Source organism: Bos taurus, chromosome 9, assembly GCF_002263795.3.
Source record: "Bos taurus isolate L1 Dominette 01449 registration number 42190680 breed Hereford chromosome 9, ARS-UCD2.0, whole genome shotgun sequence".
Taxonomy (NCBI): Eukaryota; Metazoa; Chordata; class Mammalia; order Artiodactyla; family Bovidae; genus Bos; species Bos taurus.
The window spans coordinates 28,061,050-28,080,296 of NC_037336.1; the positions used below are offsets into that span (position 1 = coordinate 28,061,050).

At 35.7% G+C, this 19,247-nt stretch overlaps 1 protein-coding gene across 50 annotated transcripts in view; it reads left to right on the plus strand.

The window, feature by feature from the left end:
• The window catches only part of TRDN (triadin), a 415,031-nt gene that overhangs the window by 359,877 nt on the left and 35,907 nt on the right, over positions 1 to 19,247 (plus strand). For 49 of the 50 annotated variants that reach the window (XM_059890081.1, XM_059890082.1, XM_059890083.1 and 46 more), the window contains 8 exons: positions 5,341 to 5,367; positions 5,811 to 5,840; positions 10,077 to 10,106; positions 11,272 to 11,298; positions 12,020 to 12,067; positions 13,835 to 13,882; positions 15,255 to 15,272; positions 17,431 to 17,475. In XM_059890081.1, coding sequence (XP_059746064.1) covers positions 5,341 to 5,367; positions 5,811 to 5,840; positions 10,077 to 10,106; positions 11,272 to 11,298; positions 12,020 to 12,067; positions 13,835 to 13,882; positions 15,255 to 15,272; positions 17,431 to 17,475 — 273 coding nt within the window. The remainder of the gene's footprint in view (positions 1 to 5,340; positions 5,368 to 5,810; positions 5,841 to 10,076; positions 10,107 to 11,271; positions 11,299 to 12,019; positions 12,068 to 13,834; positions 13,883 to 15,254; positions 15,273 to 17,430; positions 17,476 to 19,247) is intronic. The other variant, XM_059890085.1, reaches the window with a different exon arrangement.

Sequence of the window (19,247 nt, forward strand, 5' to 3'; positions counted from 1 at the left end):
TGGATTCATGTATCCATGAAAGTACATAACCACAGTAGACCTTAAAGACCTTTCCAAACACTATATCAATATACTACTTTTAAAGAATGCCATGAACAATATATTACTTCTTGTATTCCATAATGCATTTCTCTCTATTATGAAATAAAATTGTTCTGGAAATTTAGTTTCAAGTGTTAAAGGCAATTCTTGCTTACCAAATGGTTTCTAGAAAACTAAAAGCTTTTTTTAAAAGCCTTAATTGTATTTTGTTTTCCTGATTTCCAACACTACATAAATAATGCTAATTCTCTGTTTTCATTAAATCTCTAAAAATATATTTGTGATAAATAATACTGTGTTATTGTTTCAACCAAGTAACTTTACACAGTATATTTGATAAGTTGCCTCTATAGGAAAAAGTTCATATACAAATAAGAGAAGATTTCCTTTTAGGGTTTTGCAATGTATTTTATATATTTAACATTTATACTTTTCCATTTTAATTTTGATAATTAAAAGTTTAAAAACTTATTGAAACATGTAACTAAATAGTGACTTCTAGTAAAATGTAATAGGATCTTTGAACTGATTCAGGCATATATAAAAGTCCTTATACAGAGAAGGCAATGGCACCCCACTGCAGTATTCTTGCCTGGAAAATCCTATGGACCGAGGAGCCTGGGCTGCAGTCCATGGGGTTGCTATGAGTCGGATATGACTGAGCGACTTCACTTTCACTTTTCACTTTCATGCATTGGAGAAGGAAATGGCAACCCACTCCAGTGTTCTTGCCTGGAGAATCCCAGGGACGGGGGAGCCTGGTGGGCTGCCGTCTATGGGATCGCACAGAGTCGGACACAACTGAAGTGACTTAGCAGCAGCAGCAGCAGCACAAAGTTTAGATATTAATCTCCAAGTCAATTTAAAAGCCAAAGTGCCTGTTAAGTAGTTCTTCTGGGCTAAGATATATATCTACAACAGAACCATTTTCTGTTCTGTACTAAATAGCTATGTAAGAGATATATCTGAAACAAAATCACTGGTCTTAAAAACAAGGTTTGTTAATCTGCCTTATACTTACAAATGTGCTTCCACAGCAGAAGATCTATCAGGAATTGAGTAAAAAGACTTACTAAAGAGCAATAAACCTAAGAGGAGTTAATGCTGCAACATTTCAGGTTGACCATCTAAACTCTGTCTCCTAGTAAAAGTGATCTACTATTTAGACTTAAATTCATATTTAAAGTAAATACATTATTTTAAAACCTGGATGGTATCTTATAAATCATCTAATCTAACTTTCTACATTTATTTTCCTTTTGGAAAAGGAGAACCAAACAAATTAAATGGCCATGCCAAGGTTCCACAGTAAATGAGTGTCTGAATGAGAATTAGACCCAGCACTTAAGATATCTTATCACTACCTGTCCCAGTGTCCTACAAAGTAAATGGCTTCTGATTGTACTAGGTCAAAATTTTATTAATTTTGTCAGATGTTACTTTCAAGATTCCTTTATGTATAGATATAGATAGGCTATTTTTTCTTTTATGTATATAATTTTAAAAGGCTGTGACTTTTATCATTCATGTGTCTAATATTTTAGACTATGTTGGCTCTTAGTTTGTTTCCTTTTACTTTCTTTTTTTTATGTGTTGAAATATGACCATTTATTCTTTTAAATATATGCATTGTAAGGGTAGTAATGGGAAATACTCACTGACATGTTGTTTTTAATACAATTCAATATATTTAGATCATATAGAAAATATAAAAGCTACAATAGAAACAGAAAAATCTCAAAGCTCCATAAGTAAAATGAACAAATATATTTATGTCTATATATACTTACTATATTGCTGCTTACTATTTGAAATGTATTCTGTGAATGTGGAGTCAATTACTACTTCCATGAGAACATCGAAGTTACAATGATTTGGTTTTCTTTGTAAAAATAAAATATTCTTGTTTTATATAAATTTGATTTCACATCACACTTTCCAGATCTCAGTCACAGACATCTGAGTAGAATATTGCTGTCATCTATATTGAAAAGCTGACACATTATAATCAACATAAGCATGTTCTTTTTTTAGCTTACCCATTTATGTCTCAGTCTATTGAAGGCTTTCTCTGATTTTAATTAAACTATGTTTGCTGAAATATAACATACACCATTAGCTGGAATTCAGAATTGTAAAAAAAAAAAAAAAAATAGCCCTAGTGTTTTGTTAAATGAATGCTATTAACAAATGTAGTCATGGTTATCAAACAATGGTTCTCAAACTTCAACATGTGTCAGATACACCTGATGGGCTGGCCTACCCCTAGAGCTTATGATTCTGAAGGTCAGAGATGGGACTAAGAATTTACATTTTTAAATTCCCAGGTGGTGTGACTGTTTGAAAACTGCTGCCTTAACAGAATGCTCCTCCAAAAATAATTCTGCACTTATCCTTATGTTTATTGCAGCCTAAATATGGACCTTAGGAAATATTTAGGCTTAGACCATGTATAAACAGACATTTAGTTGCATTTTATTCATTCATATATCTGCAAGTGTGTTTGCCTGTGAAGTATCATCATATTTTAAACTGGTATTATATACTGTCATAATTGAATGTATAAGATAAGAAAGTAGGGACATAAAAGAGCTAAGAATATTTAGGACTGACATTAGCAAGGTGGTGATACAGGAATTTTTAATGTTCATTTCCTCTCAAGAAACTTCAATCTGAACAACTATCTGTGCATGAAAAAAACTTCACAAGAGCCAAGGATTCTGAGGGATTAAAATACCTGAATGAAGCAAAGAAATAAGTAAAGATACATTAAAGAGCATGGGAAAAATAGATCCACCTTCCCTGCATTCCCCTTCCCCAAGCCTGGGCAGCCCATCCTTATAGGAGGAAAGTGAAATGAGTGGCCCGTCTCACCACAGACCCCAGAGCTGGTCTGAATAATCAATAGGATTTAGCCAGATGAAGAAGGAAGATGAATGTTTCAGACAGTAGATTGTGCTTAACAATGATCATGATATCCAAAACATAATGTTGGCACATAAAGGGGAAAAGTTGTGCAACCATATCAGATAATGCTTTCTGAGGAAGAGATAGCTGAACTCTAATTAAAAAATGGAGGGAAGAAAACTCTGATAGAAAAAAATCAAAAAATGGAAATGTTTCCATAAATTGTGAGATAGTCCCTTTATAAAATGTAGGGGGGATGATTCAGTATCAAGATGTCAGTTCTTCCCAACTTAATCTATAGATTCAGTGCAATTTCCATTAAAATCTCAGCAAGTTATTTTGTGCATGTTGACTAAGTAATTCTAAAGTTTACATAAAGTAAAAGTGAAGTCGCTCAGACACGTTCAACCCTGCAACCCCATGAACTGTTGCCTACCAGGCTCCTCTGTCCATGGGATTTTCCAGGCAAGAGTACTGAAGTGGGTTGCATTTACATGGATCAGAATAAAATCCAGAATCGCCAAAACAAAACTGAAAAAAAAACGAACAAAGCTGATGGGCTGACACTACCCAACTTCAACACTTACTATAGACTGCAGTAGTAATATTTATATTTCTTCCTCTACGTCAAGTAGTTTCCTTATGTACACATGCTGGTCAGTTCTTGCTGAAGATTTGAGGGAGCCTTCCACAAATTCCCCAGACTATCTCTTTTCTATCTCTTTCTAGTATCTTTAGCTTCCTACTTTACATTATTCTGGTGCTTCCCTGGTAGCTCAGACAGCAAAGAACCTGCTTGTAACACAGGAGACCTGGGTCAGGAAGATCCCCTGGAGAAGGGCATGGCTACCCACTCTAGTATTCTTGCTTGGAGAATTCTATGGGCAGAGACCGTGGTGGGCTACAGTCCAGGGGGTTACAAAGAGTCAGACATGACTCAGCAACTAACACTTTACATTATTCTGACCGCTGATCTCTCATGGTCTTGGTTTCTCAAGATTCTCAGCTAGATGTCACCAAATCTACTCCATGCCTGCACTAACTGGCTGCAACTCCTCACAGTATTAAGCTGGGATAATCATAGAGCACACCTCATTTGTTTTTCATCACTTAAGAGTCACTGCCCTCTATTGTCTGTTGTTCAACCTTATTGTATATAATTTTCTTCTGTTTCCTGTAGTTTCAAGTACGAAAACAAATCAAGTCCCTTTATTTTATCTTAGCTAGAAGGGAAGGTCACTAGGACACTTTTAAGAATGAAGAGAGTGGTATAAATGTTTATCTTATTATAGTAGAAAATGTTATGTTCCTCCATCCCAGAAGATAAGTGAACAGAAATTTAGAAAGAAGGAAGTGATCCACATAATTACATATGTTCATTGATATTGGAAAGTAAGGAGAATTGGTGACCACAGATGTCTAATAAATGTAACATTGGGAATAGATGCTAGATGATAGTGAATTAATAATTAAGTGGGAGTCAACAAATGGAGAAAGCAAGTAATGGTGACATTCTTTAGAAGTTTAGTTGAGCAGTGATGAAAAGGTACTGAATGCTATTTATAGGGGAATTCAGAATCAAAGGTGCTTTGTTTGCTGTCAAAATCTTTGTTGAGACAAGAGAGAAAGTTAAAATTGACTATGGGTAGGACAGAGGTTGGCAAACAATGTCCTGCAGACTGGCTACCAGCTTGTGTAAGTGAAGTTTTATTGGACCATAGCCAGTCTATTCATTTACATAATGTTTGTAGGGCCTTCTGTGTTACAACAGCAGAGTTAAATAGTGGCTCCAAAAAAATCTCCATAGATCTCCAACAGAGATCATATGGCTCCAAAGTAAAAAAAAAAAAAAAATATATATATATATATATATAAACTTTCACAGAAATTTGAGAACCCTTACACTAAGAATCTAATATGCAATAAATTCATATAGTATACTTTAGATCATCAAGAATTACAGATTCAGCAGCAGTCACTTCATAATATATCATACTGGAACAAATAACATATTTATAATGTTAATGGAAATGAAAACAGCAGTCTTGAATTTTTCATTTTGGTTAATGAAAGGCTAAAAGTAATTTTTCAAAATAAAATGATATCTTCTACCTTAACATTAGATTAAACAGTTAACATTATGTACAAGAGTTTGTGAAAAAAGTATCTTTTGATGGTGCCATGAAACTAAACTGCTGTTATTTTAAATGATTTTTCAATTAGTAACTTGGCTTAGACATTAAAATACATATCCTATAAAAATTTCAATAAATAAAGATAGTTGGGATCTACAGTGTTTGATTTTCAAATATGTGATATTCTGTCATACACAATGTTGATCCAATAACAATGAAATGACTCTGTTTTTAATAATTTTTAAACTTTTTCTAGGCAAAGAAGTCAAGCCCAAGTCTCCACGTATGTTATGTGCATGCCAAATATTAAAAAATCTTAAATGCATGCTTTACTCAGCCTCTGATTCTATTGTTGAGTGTTTTGCATAAAGTCAAAGGTTTAACTATTTTGTGTAGATAATGTGCTGCTTATCTTGTATTTTTGAGGATTTACTATGCTGAAATTTTCCTTCATCTTTCATTCACTGGATGAACAAATTAATACCTTTCATTAATTTCTCATTAAAATCCTTAGTGCGCATTTCCAATGTTTTCTCAAAATAATTTTTATTGTGGTTGGTAATAAGGAATCTTTACTTGTGTGTGTATTAATCTGCTGCAATTATAAGAGGAAAATTAAATATATTGATGATTAGAAAATAATAAGTAATATATACAAAATATGCATGGGCATAAGAAGTAAATATTTTTATACAATCATAATTATGAATGTTTACTCATTTTTAGAGCCACAAGTAAAAAAACAAGAGAAGCCAGGTATGTACATTTAATGTGTAGATTCATACTTGCACTCCATGTTTATAACGATAGTGTGTGCTGTGCTGTGCTTTGTCACTCAGTCATGTCCGACTCTTTGCAACCCCATGGACTGTAGCCCACCAGGCTCCTCTGTCCCTGGAGATTCTCCAGGCAAGGATACTAGAATGTATAGCCATGCCCTCCTCCAGGGGATCTTCCCACCCCAGGGATTGAAGCCAGGTCTCCCTGAGTTCAACTCTTTACCACCTGAGCCACCAAAGAAGCCCAAGAATGCTGAAGTAGGTAGACTATCCCTCCTCCAGGGGAACTTCTGGACCCAGGAATCAAACTGGGGTCTCCTGCATTGCAGGCGGATTCTCTACCAGCTGAGCCTCCCGGAAAACCCCATAGCATTCTTTTTGCAAATATTCTGTCCGAGTGCAAATATTATACTAAAATTTTATTCTTGAACAACTTTTTAAAATAAAACAAACATATACTACCTTTTCCTAGAAAAAGTCCTATTTACAAAGATGAAATCACTGATAAATTTGTATCATTCAGAAGAAACAAACGACTAAAGACTATTTTTCGCTCATTGCTGTAGAACACAACATCCTGTCAGAGAAACAGCTGCTCTTACTCTTCGAATTTTGGGGGACTCCTGAGTCAGATGAACATTTCTGAGGGCAATAGCAGGCAGCAGGCACTGTTTAAAAGAAAACACAACTATGATTTTCAAAACAGTTAACTTTTGACTCATGTCTCCCAACCATATTTGTATTATGTTGTTGTTCAGTTGCTGAGTCATATCCGATTCTGTAATCCCACAGACCGCAGCACACCAGGCTTCCCTGTCCTTCACTGTCTCCTGGAGTTTGCTCAAACTCATGTCCATTGAGTCAATGATGCCATCCAACCATCTCATCCTCTATCACCCCCTTCTCCTCCTACCCTCAATCTTGCCCAGCATCAGGGGCTTTTCCAATGAGTTGGCCCTTTGCATCAGGTAGTTAAAGTATTGACGTTTCAGCTTCAGCATCAGTCCTTCCAATGACTATTTCACAGTTTACTTCCTTTAGGAATGACTCGTTTGATTTCCTTGCTGTCCAAGGGACTCTCAAGAGTCTTCTCCAGCACCACAATTCAAAAGCATCAATTCTCCAGCACTCAGCCTTCCTTATGGTCCAACTCTTTCATCTGTATATGACTACTGGAAAAAACCTAGTTTTGACATACAGAGCTCTGTTGGCAAAGTGATGTCTCTGCTTTTTAATATGCTGTCTAGATTTGTCATAGCTTTTCTTCCAAGGAGCAAGCATCTTTTAATTTCACAGCTGCAATCACCATCTGCAGTGATTTTGGAGCCCAGAAAAATAAAGTCCGTCACTGTTTCCATTGTTTCCCCATCTATGTGTCATGAAATGATGGGACCGGATGCTATGATCTTAGATTTTTTAATATTGAGTTTTAAGCTGGCGTTTTCCACTCTCCTCTTTCACCTTCATCAAGAGGCTCTTTAGTTATTCTTTGCTTTCTGCCATCAGTGTGGTATTATCTGCATATCTGAGGTTATTGATATTTCTCCCAGCAATCTTGGTTCCAGCTTGTGATTCATCCAGCCTAGTATTGCTCATGATTTGTCTGCATAAAAGTTATATAAGCAGGGTGACAATATATAGCCTTAACATGCTCCTTTCCCAATTTTGAACCAGTCCATTGTTATGTTGCTGCTACTGCTGCTAAGTCGCTTCAGTCGTGTCCGACTCTGTGCGACCCCATAGACGGCAGCCCACCAGGCTCCCCCATCCCTGGGATTCTCCAGGCAAGAACACCAGAGTGGGTTGCCATTTCCTTCTCCAACGCATGAAAGTGAAAAGTGAAAGTGAAGTCGCTCAGTCGTGTCTGACTTTTCGTGACCCCATGGACTGCAGCCTACCAGGCTCCTCCGCCCATGGTATTTTCCATGCAAGAGTTCTGGAGTGGGTTGCCATTGTCTTCTCCGCCATTGTTATGAGGTTGCTGTAATAAAATACCACAATCTAGGTGGCTAAAAACAACAGAAATGTATTCTCTTACAGTTCTGGATGTTAGATGTTTGAAATCAAGATGTCAGCAGGGTATGAGGCAATGGCTACCCACTCCAGTATTCTTGCTTGAGAAACCCCATGGACAGAGAAGCCTGATGGACTATAGTCCATTGGGTCACAGAGAGTCAGACACGATTGAGCAGTTGACACTTTCACTTTTTGTTTGTTTGTGAGGCACTGGGGATTAGGACTGCAGAACATCTTTTAGGAGAACACAATTCAACTTACAAAGGTCTACCCTGTGACCCCTCCAAAGTTCATGTCCTTCACATGTAGCAAAATACATTCACCCCATTTCAACATTCCTAAGAGTCCTAATAGTTTTAGCATCAGTTCAGTTCAGTTCAGTCACTCAGTCGTGCCCGACTCTTTGCAAGCCCATGAATCACAGCACGCCAGGCCTCCCTGTCCATCACCAACTCCCGAAGTTCACTCAGACTCACGTCCATTGAGTCAGTGATGCCATCCAGCCATCTCATCCTCTGTTGTCCCCTTTACTTCCTGCCCCCAATCCCTCCCAGCATCTTTTCCAATGAGTCAAGTCTTCGCATGAGGTGGCCAAAGTCCTGGAGTTTCAGCTTTAGCATCATTCCTTCCAAAGAAATCCCAGGGCTGATCTCCTTCAGAATGGACTGGTTGGACCTCCTTGCAGTCCAAGGGACTCTTCTCCAACACCACACTTCAAAAGCATCAATTCTTTGGTGCTCAGCCTTCTTCACAGTCCAACTCTCACATCCATACGTCCAAAATTTTATCAATTCAAAGTCTCATATCTCTTTATCTAAATCAGTATGGGTAAAAGTCAGGGTATGATTCTTCTTTCATAAAATTCCTTTCCACTTGTGAAACCAGAAGAATATCATGTTTAAAAAAAAAAATGTGAAACTGGTTAGAATGTATATTCCCATTCCAATGGGGAAAAATTGGAAGGAAGAAAAAGGGTCATAGGTCCCAAGTAAATCCAAAACATAGCGGGGAAGATTCCATTAGGAATCAAAGCCTAAAAATGTCCCTCTTTGATTCAGTGCTGTGTTGTCTGGACCTGAGGTGAAGGGATGGTGGCCCTGGCCTCTTGGCCCACTGGGATGACAGTCCTGCCCTCTCTGCCCAAGGAAGTCCCATCATCCCAGCCGTTGAGTCATGGCTTGGCCATTAGAGTTGATATTCCTTCATTTCATCCTGTTTCTGTCCACTTCTGTCCAGGCCAGCATTATTTTTGTTTGCATAAAATTTTCAAAAACATGACTCGTTTTGTGTTCAGTTCCTGAAGATCCAAGTCATTGGACAAGAGGGTCCCCCATAGATCTCCCTACGTCACCACATCTCTATTTCTGCCTTCTGCTGAGGTGGAGGGTTGGATCCATGATCCTGTCCAGCCACACCCTTGGTCCTGTCTCTAGGGTGCACTGTCTAGTCAGGGTGAGCATTTTCTCAATCACCAAGTACTGGTTCCTCTTACATGACAGTTTTCTCCTCAGTTTATCGTCTCTTTCTCATTGTATTATAAGCAATGAAGAGAATCCATGCTGTACTTTCCACACTGTCCTCAGAGTTTTCTAAACTAAAGATGGATATCCTTCACTTACAAACTCCACCTTCTACCCAACAGACGGGAGTTAAACATATTTTGTGTGTGTGTGTAGCACATAGTTTAAGCAAACTCCAGGAGATTGTGAAAGACAGGGAAACCTGGCATGCAGCAGTCCATGAGTCTGCAGAGTCAGACACGACTGAGAGACTGAACAACAACAGCATATAATTCAAGTCATAACATTCTCTAAATTTCTGAATCACAACTAGGTATATTTCAAAGAATATTCTTCCCAATCCTATCATCAAGTAATCTATCTTATGTTGACATTGGGGCTATTCTCTACAACAATAATCTTGAGAAAACAGAAAATTCAGGTTGAAATCCATTAGCAGTAGCAACAACTTAATGACATGCATGTACATGTAATGTATAAGTACGTGGCATGATTTTAACTACTGTGTATTTAATAGTCCAGTACAGGCAGGCCAGTGGGAAACTAAGATAAGTTTTACTAAAATTCTGCTTTTTTCAAATTATGGTAAATAAAATAAAATAGTGTCTGAAAATGAATTTGTGCTCTAGTTTATTTTTTTCAGATTTTAAAATTTCTGTCTTTTGTTTTCCCTTCAGAGTCACAAGTTAAAAAAGAAGCAAAACCAGGTAACAATATTTTATTCTTAAATAGATACAGAGCTAATGTTGCTGTTATTTTAGAACTAAAATGTCACCAGTGGGGGTTTACACAGCGCCTTCCATCTCCTCACTGTTTTCCCTACTCCATTATTCCATATGTTTTTACAGCACTGGTGAGAATGGGGATATTCCATAGGCAAAATATCTGGAATGTGGCTTTAAATGAATGTCAGCAGAGACTCCAGGTTTCAAGAGACGTTTCTTAGAGTTCTTCAAAGTCTGGTGTTAGTCATATTTAATTTGTGAGTTTATTTCTGATAACACACCAGAGTCACAAAATCATAGACTACTGGGACTTGAAAGAGAACAAGAATTTATCAAGCATCTGCTATGAGCTAAGGAATAGTGTAAGATTCAGTTTTCATCATTTCACTGTGAGAGGCATGTAACATGACAGTTATTACCCATATTTAGTATCTGTGGAAACAGTTCAATAGACAAGATTTCCAAGTTAGTCAATGTTGAAGCTAGATTTGTGCCCATGTTTGGTCTACGCAAAACCCTGGGTAATCTCACTAAGAGACTGTCCCAGACTAACAATGACTTTATTAAGAGGCAACATTGACCTAAATCAGAGCAATCTTTCCAAGTTTACATTGCTATTTAGTGTGTGTAAGTCCTAGCTCTGGTACCAACTAGCTACTCACCTGAGGCAAGTCAAAAAAAAAAACAACCCTCAGGCTCTATGGATGTTATTTCTTCATTATAAAAATTATGTAGCAGGATTCTTAAACAACAACAAACTCAAAAATCCAAGTCTAGATGTATATATACAATACTATATTATTCCTTTAATTCTCACCAGAACTTACTTGACAACTCATCATAAACTTGAGCCTAGTTTCTCTTATAAAAAATATATCTTTTTAATGTACCAAGGTTTAAAAATGCCAAACTACTATCTTATAATTTATTTTCCTGAGTATGTTTATTGGCTGCAGATGAGCGTTACCCAATATAAACATTTTGCATTTTGCCTCTTTTTTTTTTTTTTTTTAAATCAGAAGACCAATACCATTTAAAACTTCTGTTTAGGTCTAGTACTATTTAGAACTTTCATTTATTATTATAAATACTACAATTTTGCAGGCAAAATTAATTGATTTTTATATTATAAATGTTTATGTTCTAGCTTCATCTGAAAAAGCTCAAATACACAGTATGTATCTTTATTTTATCTATAAAGCTAATATAGAATTTTAACAAAAAATTAAGTATTTTAATAATATATATGCAATATATGCCTCAGTATTTGTGCTTTATTATGGCCTATGTTTTGGAAACTATAAGTGTTTAAATGTAAATAAGAAATCTTGGTATATTGTTTTCATGCAACTGAAACCTTAAAGTTTTTTTATCTAAACTAGGATGACATGAAAAATGAGGAATAGTTCTTTTCCATAGGCACGTTTGTTCAAATCTATCAATTATTTTCTACTTAACAAATCATGGGACCATTTCACAGAGAAAATTCACCATATGTTAATTTATAAAGCTTCTAAATATCCAAAGGACTTCCCTGGTAGCTCAGGTGATAACGAATCCTTCTGCAATGCAGGAGACCCCAGTTGGATTCCTGAATCGGGAAGTTCCCCTGGAGAAAGGATAGGCTACCCACTCCAGTATTCTTGGATTCCCCTTATGGCTCAGCGGGAAACGAATCCACCTGCATATGGGAGACCTGGGTTCAATCCCTAGTTCAGGAAGATCTTCTGGAGAAGGGAATGGCAACCCACTCCAGTATTGCTGCCTGGAAAATTCCATGGACAGGGGACGGGGGACTGGTGGGCTGCAGTCCATGGGGTTGCAAAGAGTACAACTGTTAGTCACAACTGAGTGACTAACACACATCCAAATATATTTTTTTTTATTATTTTCAGAACAAGACACAGTGAAACCAGAAAAGGCTATTTCTCATGGTAAACCAGGTATTTTGCAGGTGGTATTTGTAGTATCAAATTGTCTCTCAGTGTTCTAATTTTAGCAGGTTGATGAGCTTAGAGTCAAATCTAAAGTTATTAGGAAAGATTCATGTGTTAAGTCACTCAGCTTCTAATGTTAGTCATCTTCACAGTGTTTTGGTTTGGTTTCTTTTTAGTGCTGAGAACTTGGTCTGCCAGATATAACTAGATAGCTCATGCTCTTTTCCTATCAGAAACTTGGCTTAGCACAAAGACCATTTTTGCCAGCAATCACTTGAGTGCTGAATGCCCATTCAGTTGAATGGTCTCCATATTTTGTTTTGCTTTGTTCTGTTTGGGGCAAGACATCCCTAGAAAACTTGTAATTCAGAATGGCCCATTCAAACGTGATCATCTTCAATTCCAAAAATCTCAAAAAAAGGAAATAAAAAGAAAGCAGTTTCCTCCTGCTTCTCATCCTTCTTCCCTCTTTCCTTCATTTTGCCTCCCTTCCTTTCTTCTTATTCCTAGTTTTACACTTTACAGAAAGTAGAGGTAAGCCAATAGGTTCTGCTCATAAAAAGAAATAGAAAAATTACCAAGACTAGTTTAATCATTAGTTTTTATTTAAGAATAGAAACTTTATTTAAATTTTAATTTAACCCAATTAAATATGAATTTAATTTTGAGGTTGACCAATTCCCAGTTGTTCTGTAGAACATGGTCTTTTATTCTAGGCTGAATTGTCTACCTGACATTGTGAATATGGTTAGGTCAGAATCTTTAAAAAGATAACAGCACCTTCTCCAAACATATCTTAGGAAACTTCTGCTTATATTTTTAAGATTTTACTTTAGAAAATCTGTTTGCAGTCGATTTGAGTCGATAGAAATAAGGAAAACAGAGCCTGATTGTGGGGTGGTAAGAAAAGCAGTCTGTACTGACATAAGCAAAACTTTAGAAACAACTTTTAGAACAGTCTAATATCATGAATAATAAACCCTGTGTCTTTATTGTCCCAAATGACACCCATTTTTGAGATGAAATCCTGAGAGCAGGAGAGAGTTTCATCTCTGAGTATCTAACAAAGGCATTCCCCTCTGGCCACATCTTTTATTTCAGTGATCATGTTCATACTCTAAATTCTGTTTGCAAGTGAAACTTTCCAATTAGAATATTTCACCAATTCATTCCCACTGCTGAATACTTGAAAAGCTTAATTTTATATAGAATCTTTATTCTAATCCCTTTACTTTGATCCAAATCTCTTTAACTATGTCTACAAAAATCTACAGCACACAAGACATCCCATAAATATACCACCTTTGCCCTTCCCCATCTTTGTGACATAAAAACTTGGGTTTTCAGGCTAGTCCTGGCTTCTCAGGGAGGTGTCTTGCTCATGAAAGATAAAAAATTGTTTCTTCCTATTCTTATTCAATAATGAAAAGGGATTATGTATTTTATGTGTACTCCTGTATAGATAAATGCAGTGAAATACAGTGAAGGCAAAGGATGCAGTGTACTTTGATTAGGGGTTAGGGGACCATTTGAATTAGAAAAAGTTTTGTGGCAAGAAACTTGCAAAGGACATCTGCAGCTAGACAGATTTTCTTTGTGCTCTCATCCAATTTGAATAAAAGATAACACTTGTTTAATTGAGAAAACAGCTAAGGTTGTCTCAGTATTGGTGTTATTTTAAAGAGAATACAAAATATCAAGGTTGAAATGTGTCACTGTTTTGAACTGATGCATTTAAAATGTCCACTTGTGTTAACTTTTTTCCTATCATAGATGAAAAAGTTGTCAAGCATGTAAAAGCTACCACAATAGAAAAAACAGGTAAATAAACTGCTTTAAATTTTTCTTCTATGTATCAGTTTTGTGTTATGTCGGTGTGCACACACACACATCTTCACTGGAGTGTGAGCACTTTGTGTCATAAGTTCTAAGATTCTAGATTCTTGCAAATAACTGAAAGATATATTCAATAAAAATTAACAGTGAAAAACTAGAGTGACATACTTTATTTTTTTTAAGTGTGATTGACCTAAGCTTACATATAATTTGCAAGGAAAGCTATGTATGCATTGATTATCCTGTTCTATTAGGTGTTTAATCTCACTTTCAAACCACATTTTCTCCAATTTTAAAATCACAAAAATCTGGAACTGTCTGCTGTTCATGCATGAGATGGAATAATTTTCATTCATGAGAACTTCATAGAGACTATATGTAATTACATAATGTTTTAAAATCTGCCTTGAAAAATGATCAACAGAATATATAATATCAACTCATCATTTAATGTGAGAGGAAAAAAAAAGAAATGTACACACTCTTTCATTTCTGGAGTTCTGTCCTAAAAGGATGAACAAAAGTAAGTTTTCATCTCAGCTGACATCTTGAAAGACTGAATCGCCTCCATTTGATCCCAAAATGAAAATCCTACTACCTTGGCCATGAATAGAGTCCTGTTTCTTACTAAAAATCTTTCCAAAGGAAAAGGACTATGAAGTACTTTCCTTCTTTTAACAGATAATCATGATAATCAGGGTTTAAGTATAGTTCTCACAGGAAAATATAATAGAATTCAGGAGAGAACTAATTATTTATAGAAATTGTGAACTATTATTTCTTTAGAAAGAAATCTCATAAGGCTATTTTCACATTAGCTCATATGACCATTGTACTGTATCCCAACCATTGCCTAAGCTCATAATTTTGGTTAACATTAGTTTAATTTTCACCCTGATGTGTTAATTGGAGAAGGAAATGGCAACCCACTCCAGTACCCTTGCCTGGAAAATCCCATGGACAGAAGAGCCTGGTATGCTACAGTCCATGGGGTCGCCAAGAGTCAGACACGACTGAGCGACTTCACTCACTCACTCACTCAATGTGTTAATATGACCCCTTGAGTATCTCATTTCGTTATATGGGTATTTGGAGATTATGAAGAAACTAGCCCAGTGTATTTGCGTCTCAAATATATAGATTGGTTCAAACTTTACACAAAAGTTTGTGCATCTTAATTTTCAATAAGTAGTGTGATTAACATCTTTGCTGACAGTGAAATAACAGTGTTCAGAGAGAATGAATTAATCTTAAGGAGAACTTAAAATGAAGAAGTAACAAATACAGATGCCAAAGAGTTATTTTTTCCATAGTTTGTATTCATCATATGTCACCTGTTTTCTTTCATTCTCCACAGTCAAACCCAAACCAACAAGTAAGAGATGAAAATAAAATCTGAAAACTATTACTTGGCAATTTCAGCTTTTACAATATGCTTATTTTTCCCAATTATTATTTTTAGTTTTGCCTAATGCTAAGTACTTCTGTAGGTGATAAATTACTGTTATTGCTATGGCTTTGATTTAACATATTTGTCTTTCACTACTAATTAATAATTCACTATAATTGTATGGAAAAAAAACTATGGAAATTTTATCACTAATACTAAAAGAGTGAGACTATACAAGCTATAAATAACACTAAGAAGCTAGAATAAATAGGCAATATTTTAAACATACTTAATGAATAACAAAATAAAATTAAATAATATATACTTTTTGGTATTATGAAGCACATACTATTTTTAATTTGCTTTAGGCAGCATTGATTATGTTAGGTAATCTTTGGTATTATTCTTTTTCATTATTTTATGAAATATTAAATTTTGCCACTTGTTTATTAAAACCATGGAATTTTCTTATGAGCATAGATTTTAAAGATCATCCATTTCATTGCTCAGGAGTGATACAGATGTTACAGGTGTAGAGAGTTAAAAAAGTGACCAATGGTCTCAGAAAAGCGTGAGCATTTGCCCACTGTCACAGTAGTAAATGTATCCAAAGTTGTGTCAGAATTGTGACCTTGGCTCTTGAATGATATGTATTTGTGAAACAGAGGCTTAGATGAAGATATGAGTGAATATTTGTCAAATGTTCTCTGGATCAGTATGAAAATGAATTGACAAGATCCAAAGATAGATTTGGTGAGGACAGTTAAGAAGTCATATTAGTGATTCAGGAGATAAAGTGAAATATATGGACCCTAAATAGAATGTATTTACCTCCTAGAACTTATTGCATGCATTTTGAATGCAATATAAAATATATACAGTTTGTATTATCTTTACTTTAATTTTTGGAGTACTTTTGAAGTTCTATTATTATCACAGTTTTAGTAACTTGATTATTGGCTTGTTTTATTGTGCATGCTTATGTAACATTAACATTTATACAATTTTAAGATCATCGAAGTTCATTCTTGAATGCTATCAATCCTTACTTTACAAATATCCAATTAAATCTTATGAAACATAGATCCCACAGTTCCCCACCTACTTCACTGTTGGTGCAAGATGATGGGGAGAAAATAATATTGCTTGTGGAGAATCTCCAAATTCAGGCTGAGGGAAGGAAAGGACAGGTAAAGCAGAACAGCTCAGGGGTAATAAGCCTGGGGGTGATTAGTAAGAACCAGCACTTGGCAGTGATCTATTCTATTTCCACATAATCCTAACTCCATTCAAACTATCCTACTCTAAACAGCTTTATTTGAAATTCTACTTCTGATGAAAGAAAAATATCTCCTAAAATTTACTTTAATTCAAATATTTTTCAAAGGTCTGAGAAGAATATTAAGTACATGTTGTGATTCCAGTTGTCATGTCCTAGATTTAGTTGAGATTCATCTGTGAGAGTTCTAACTGAACCTAAAATGAGAGGGTAGTCCAGGAAAATGAAAATACAAAGCGTGATACTTTCTGGAATAAAGCAAGTCTAGGTTAAATTGGAGAAGGAAATGGCAACCCACTCCAGTGTTTTTGCCTGTAGAATTCCAGGGACGGAGGAGCCTGGTGGGCTTCCGTCTATGGGGTCGCACAGAGTCACACGACTGAAGTGACTTAGCAGCAGCAGCAGCAGGTTAAATTTTCAATAAGAAACGAATGACCAGCACCAAATTGCTTCTGTCCTGCCAAGAAGGGACCTAGAAGAAGTCAGAGAGGTAAAAAGGAAGCTCATAAAATGCCAAGACAAATATCATCTGCTTTAAAATATCTCCAAAGAATGACTCAAGCTTCAGCAAAGAAAGAAAAATCCTTCTACAATTATTCTCCTTTTTGTCATATTCTATCCTCTTCTTATACCAAGAGGGCTAGCATCTTCAAAGTATCTTACAGGATGCCCTGAGAATGAACCTGATCTTGTTTATAACATGTTTCCATGGCAATATGCTTTCTGTGTTCCAAGTGACATGCAAATGACTTTGGGAGCATGCTTCCCATACAAACTGAGGATTACCTCCAAATATATAGATGAGAAATGCTTGCTACACAAACAATCTACAGATTGTGAGTTAATTCTTATTTCTCTCTCTAGAAAAAGCTGAACATCAAGGAAAAGAATCTCCATCTATCAAAACAGGTGATTTTGCCTTTTTGGTTTGCATTCTATCCCAATTCACTGTTTTTATTACCTTTGAAAATTAAAGCAAAGCACATAAGCACTTTTTATTTTCTTTCCTGGTAATGTTTTGTCTTGTGATTTTGTAATAGAATCTAGTTTATCTGACATAAGGGCTATGGTAGTACTGATAAGCAGTTTGCTAAATATTATAACCAACATATATGGAATGCTAAGCATTCTATTATAATACAGCTGTGTTAACGTAATAGTATTTGCTTTCATGATTCACAAGATCCTTCCAAAATATTCAGTGTTTTACTGATGCCAGTATTGATATCATTTATAATACTGGTAATGTTGACTTGGGGCTCCCCAGATGGTGCAGTGGTAAAGAATCTGCCTGCCAATGCAAGAGATACAAGAGACATGGGTTCAATCCCTTGGTCAGAAAGATCCCCTGGAGTAGGAAATGGCAACCCACTCCAATATTCTTGCCTGGAGAATCCCATGGACAGAGGAGCCTGGTGGGCTACAGTCCATGGGGTCACAAAGAGTCAGACAGAACTGACCATGAGCATGAATGTTGAGTCACTATTGAGATACTTTAAAATATCATATCTAATTGTACATATTATATTTCACTGAAAATTAATTATGAATTTCAACTTGTTATAATTTCTTAAAATAGAAATCATCCAATTCTATAGTAGCTTAATACTTTTAAAACTGTAATTCAATTTTTAAAATATATAATACTTAGCATGGTTCAACAATAAAGCAACCAGAGATTCACTGCAAAAATAAGCTTCCCTCCTCCCCTTCTTTTCCTGTTTTACCAGCTCCCATTTCCCAAATATCCAATAATGTCTGATAGGTAATCATTGTTATTTTTTAATGTGTCCATCTAGCAATATATGTAAAAGACATATACATATAAACATGTGCTTAGTCACTCAGTCATGCCCAACTCTCTGCGACCCCATGGACTGCATCCCACCAGGCTCCTCTGTCCATGGGGATTCTCTAGGGAAGAATACTGAAGTGGTTTGCCATGCCCTTCTCCAGGGGATCTTCCCAACCCAGAAGCCGAACCCAGGCCTCCCACATTGCAGGTGGATTCTTTACCAGCTGAGCCACCAGGGAAGCCCACATATACACACATACCTGCATACAAATTTGCTTCCCTGGTAGCTCAACTGTGTAAAGGATCTGCTTGCAATGCAGGAGACCCATGTTCGATTTCTGGGTCTGGAGGATCCCCTGGAGAATGGATAGTCTACAAATTTTATATATATATACATATATATATATATATATATATATATATATATATACACCCACACATATATACGCTCACCTTTTTTACCCAAGTCATGATATACTATAAATAGCTCTTTCCCTAGGTTTTTCTGTTTAATAGTGTGTTTGAAGATTTTTCTGTATCAGTACACAAAGCATTTCTTTATTTAGTATTCTATTGTATTGTTATACAGAGTTTACTTAACTAGTCTCTGATTGACCTATATTTAAGTTATCTGACAAGCTTTCTTTAATGATATAAAATTATAAATATAATTATCTGTCTAGTTTTGTAAATTTATGTTTATGGTAAAAATTCCTTAAATATTTTAGTGAAATGATATAGTTAATGTAAGTTTTATAGATTTCTCTAATTGTTCTCTAAAAATTGTATTAACTTATATTTCCTCTGTTAATGAATTAATTTAATTTTGGATGATTCAAATTCTTCACAATCATCAAGAAATATTTAGTTCTTTATTAATAAATAG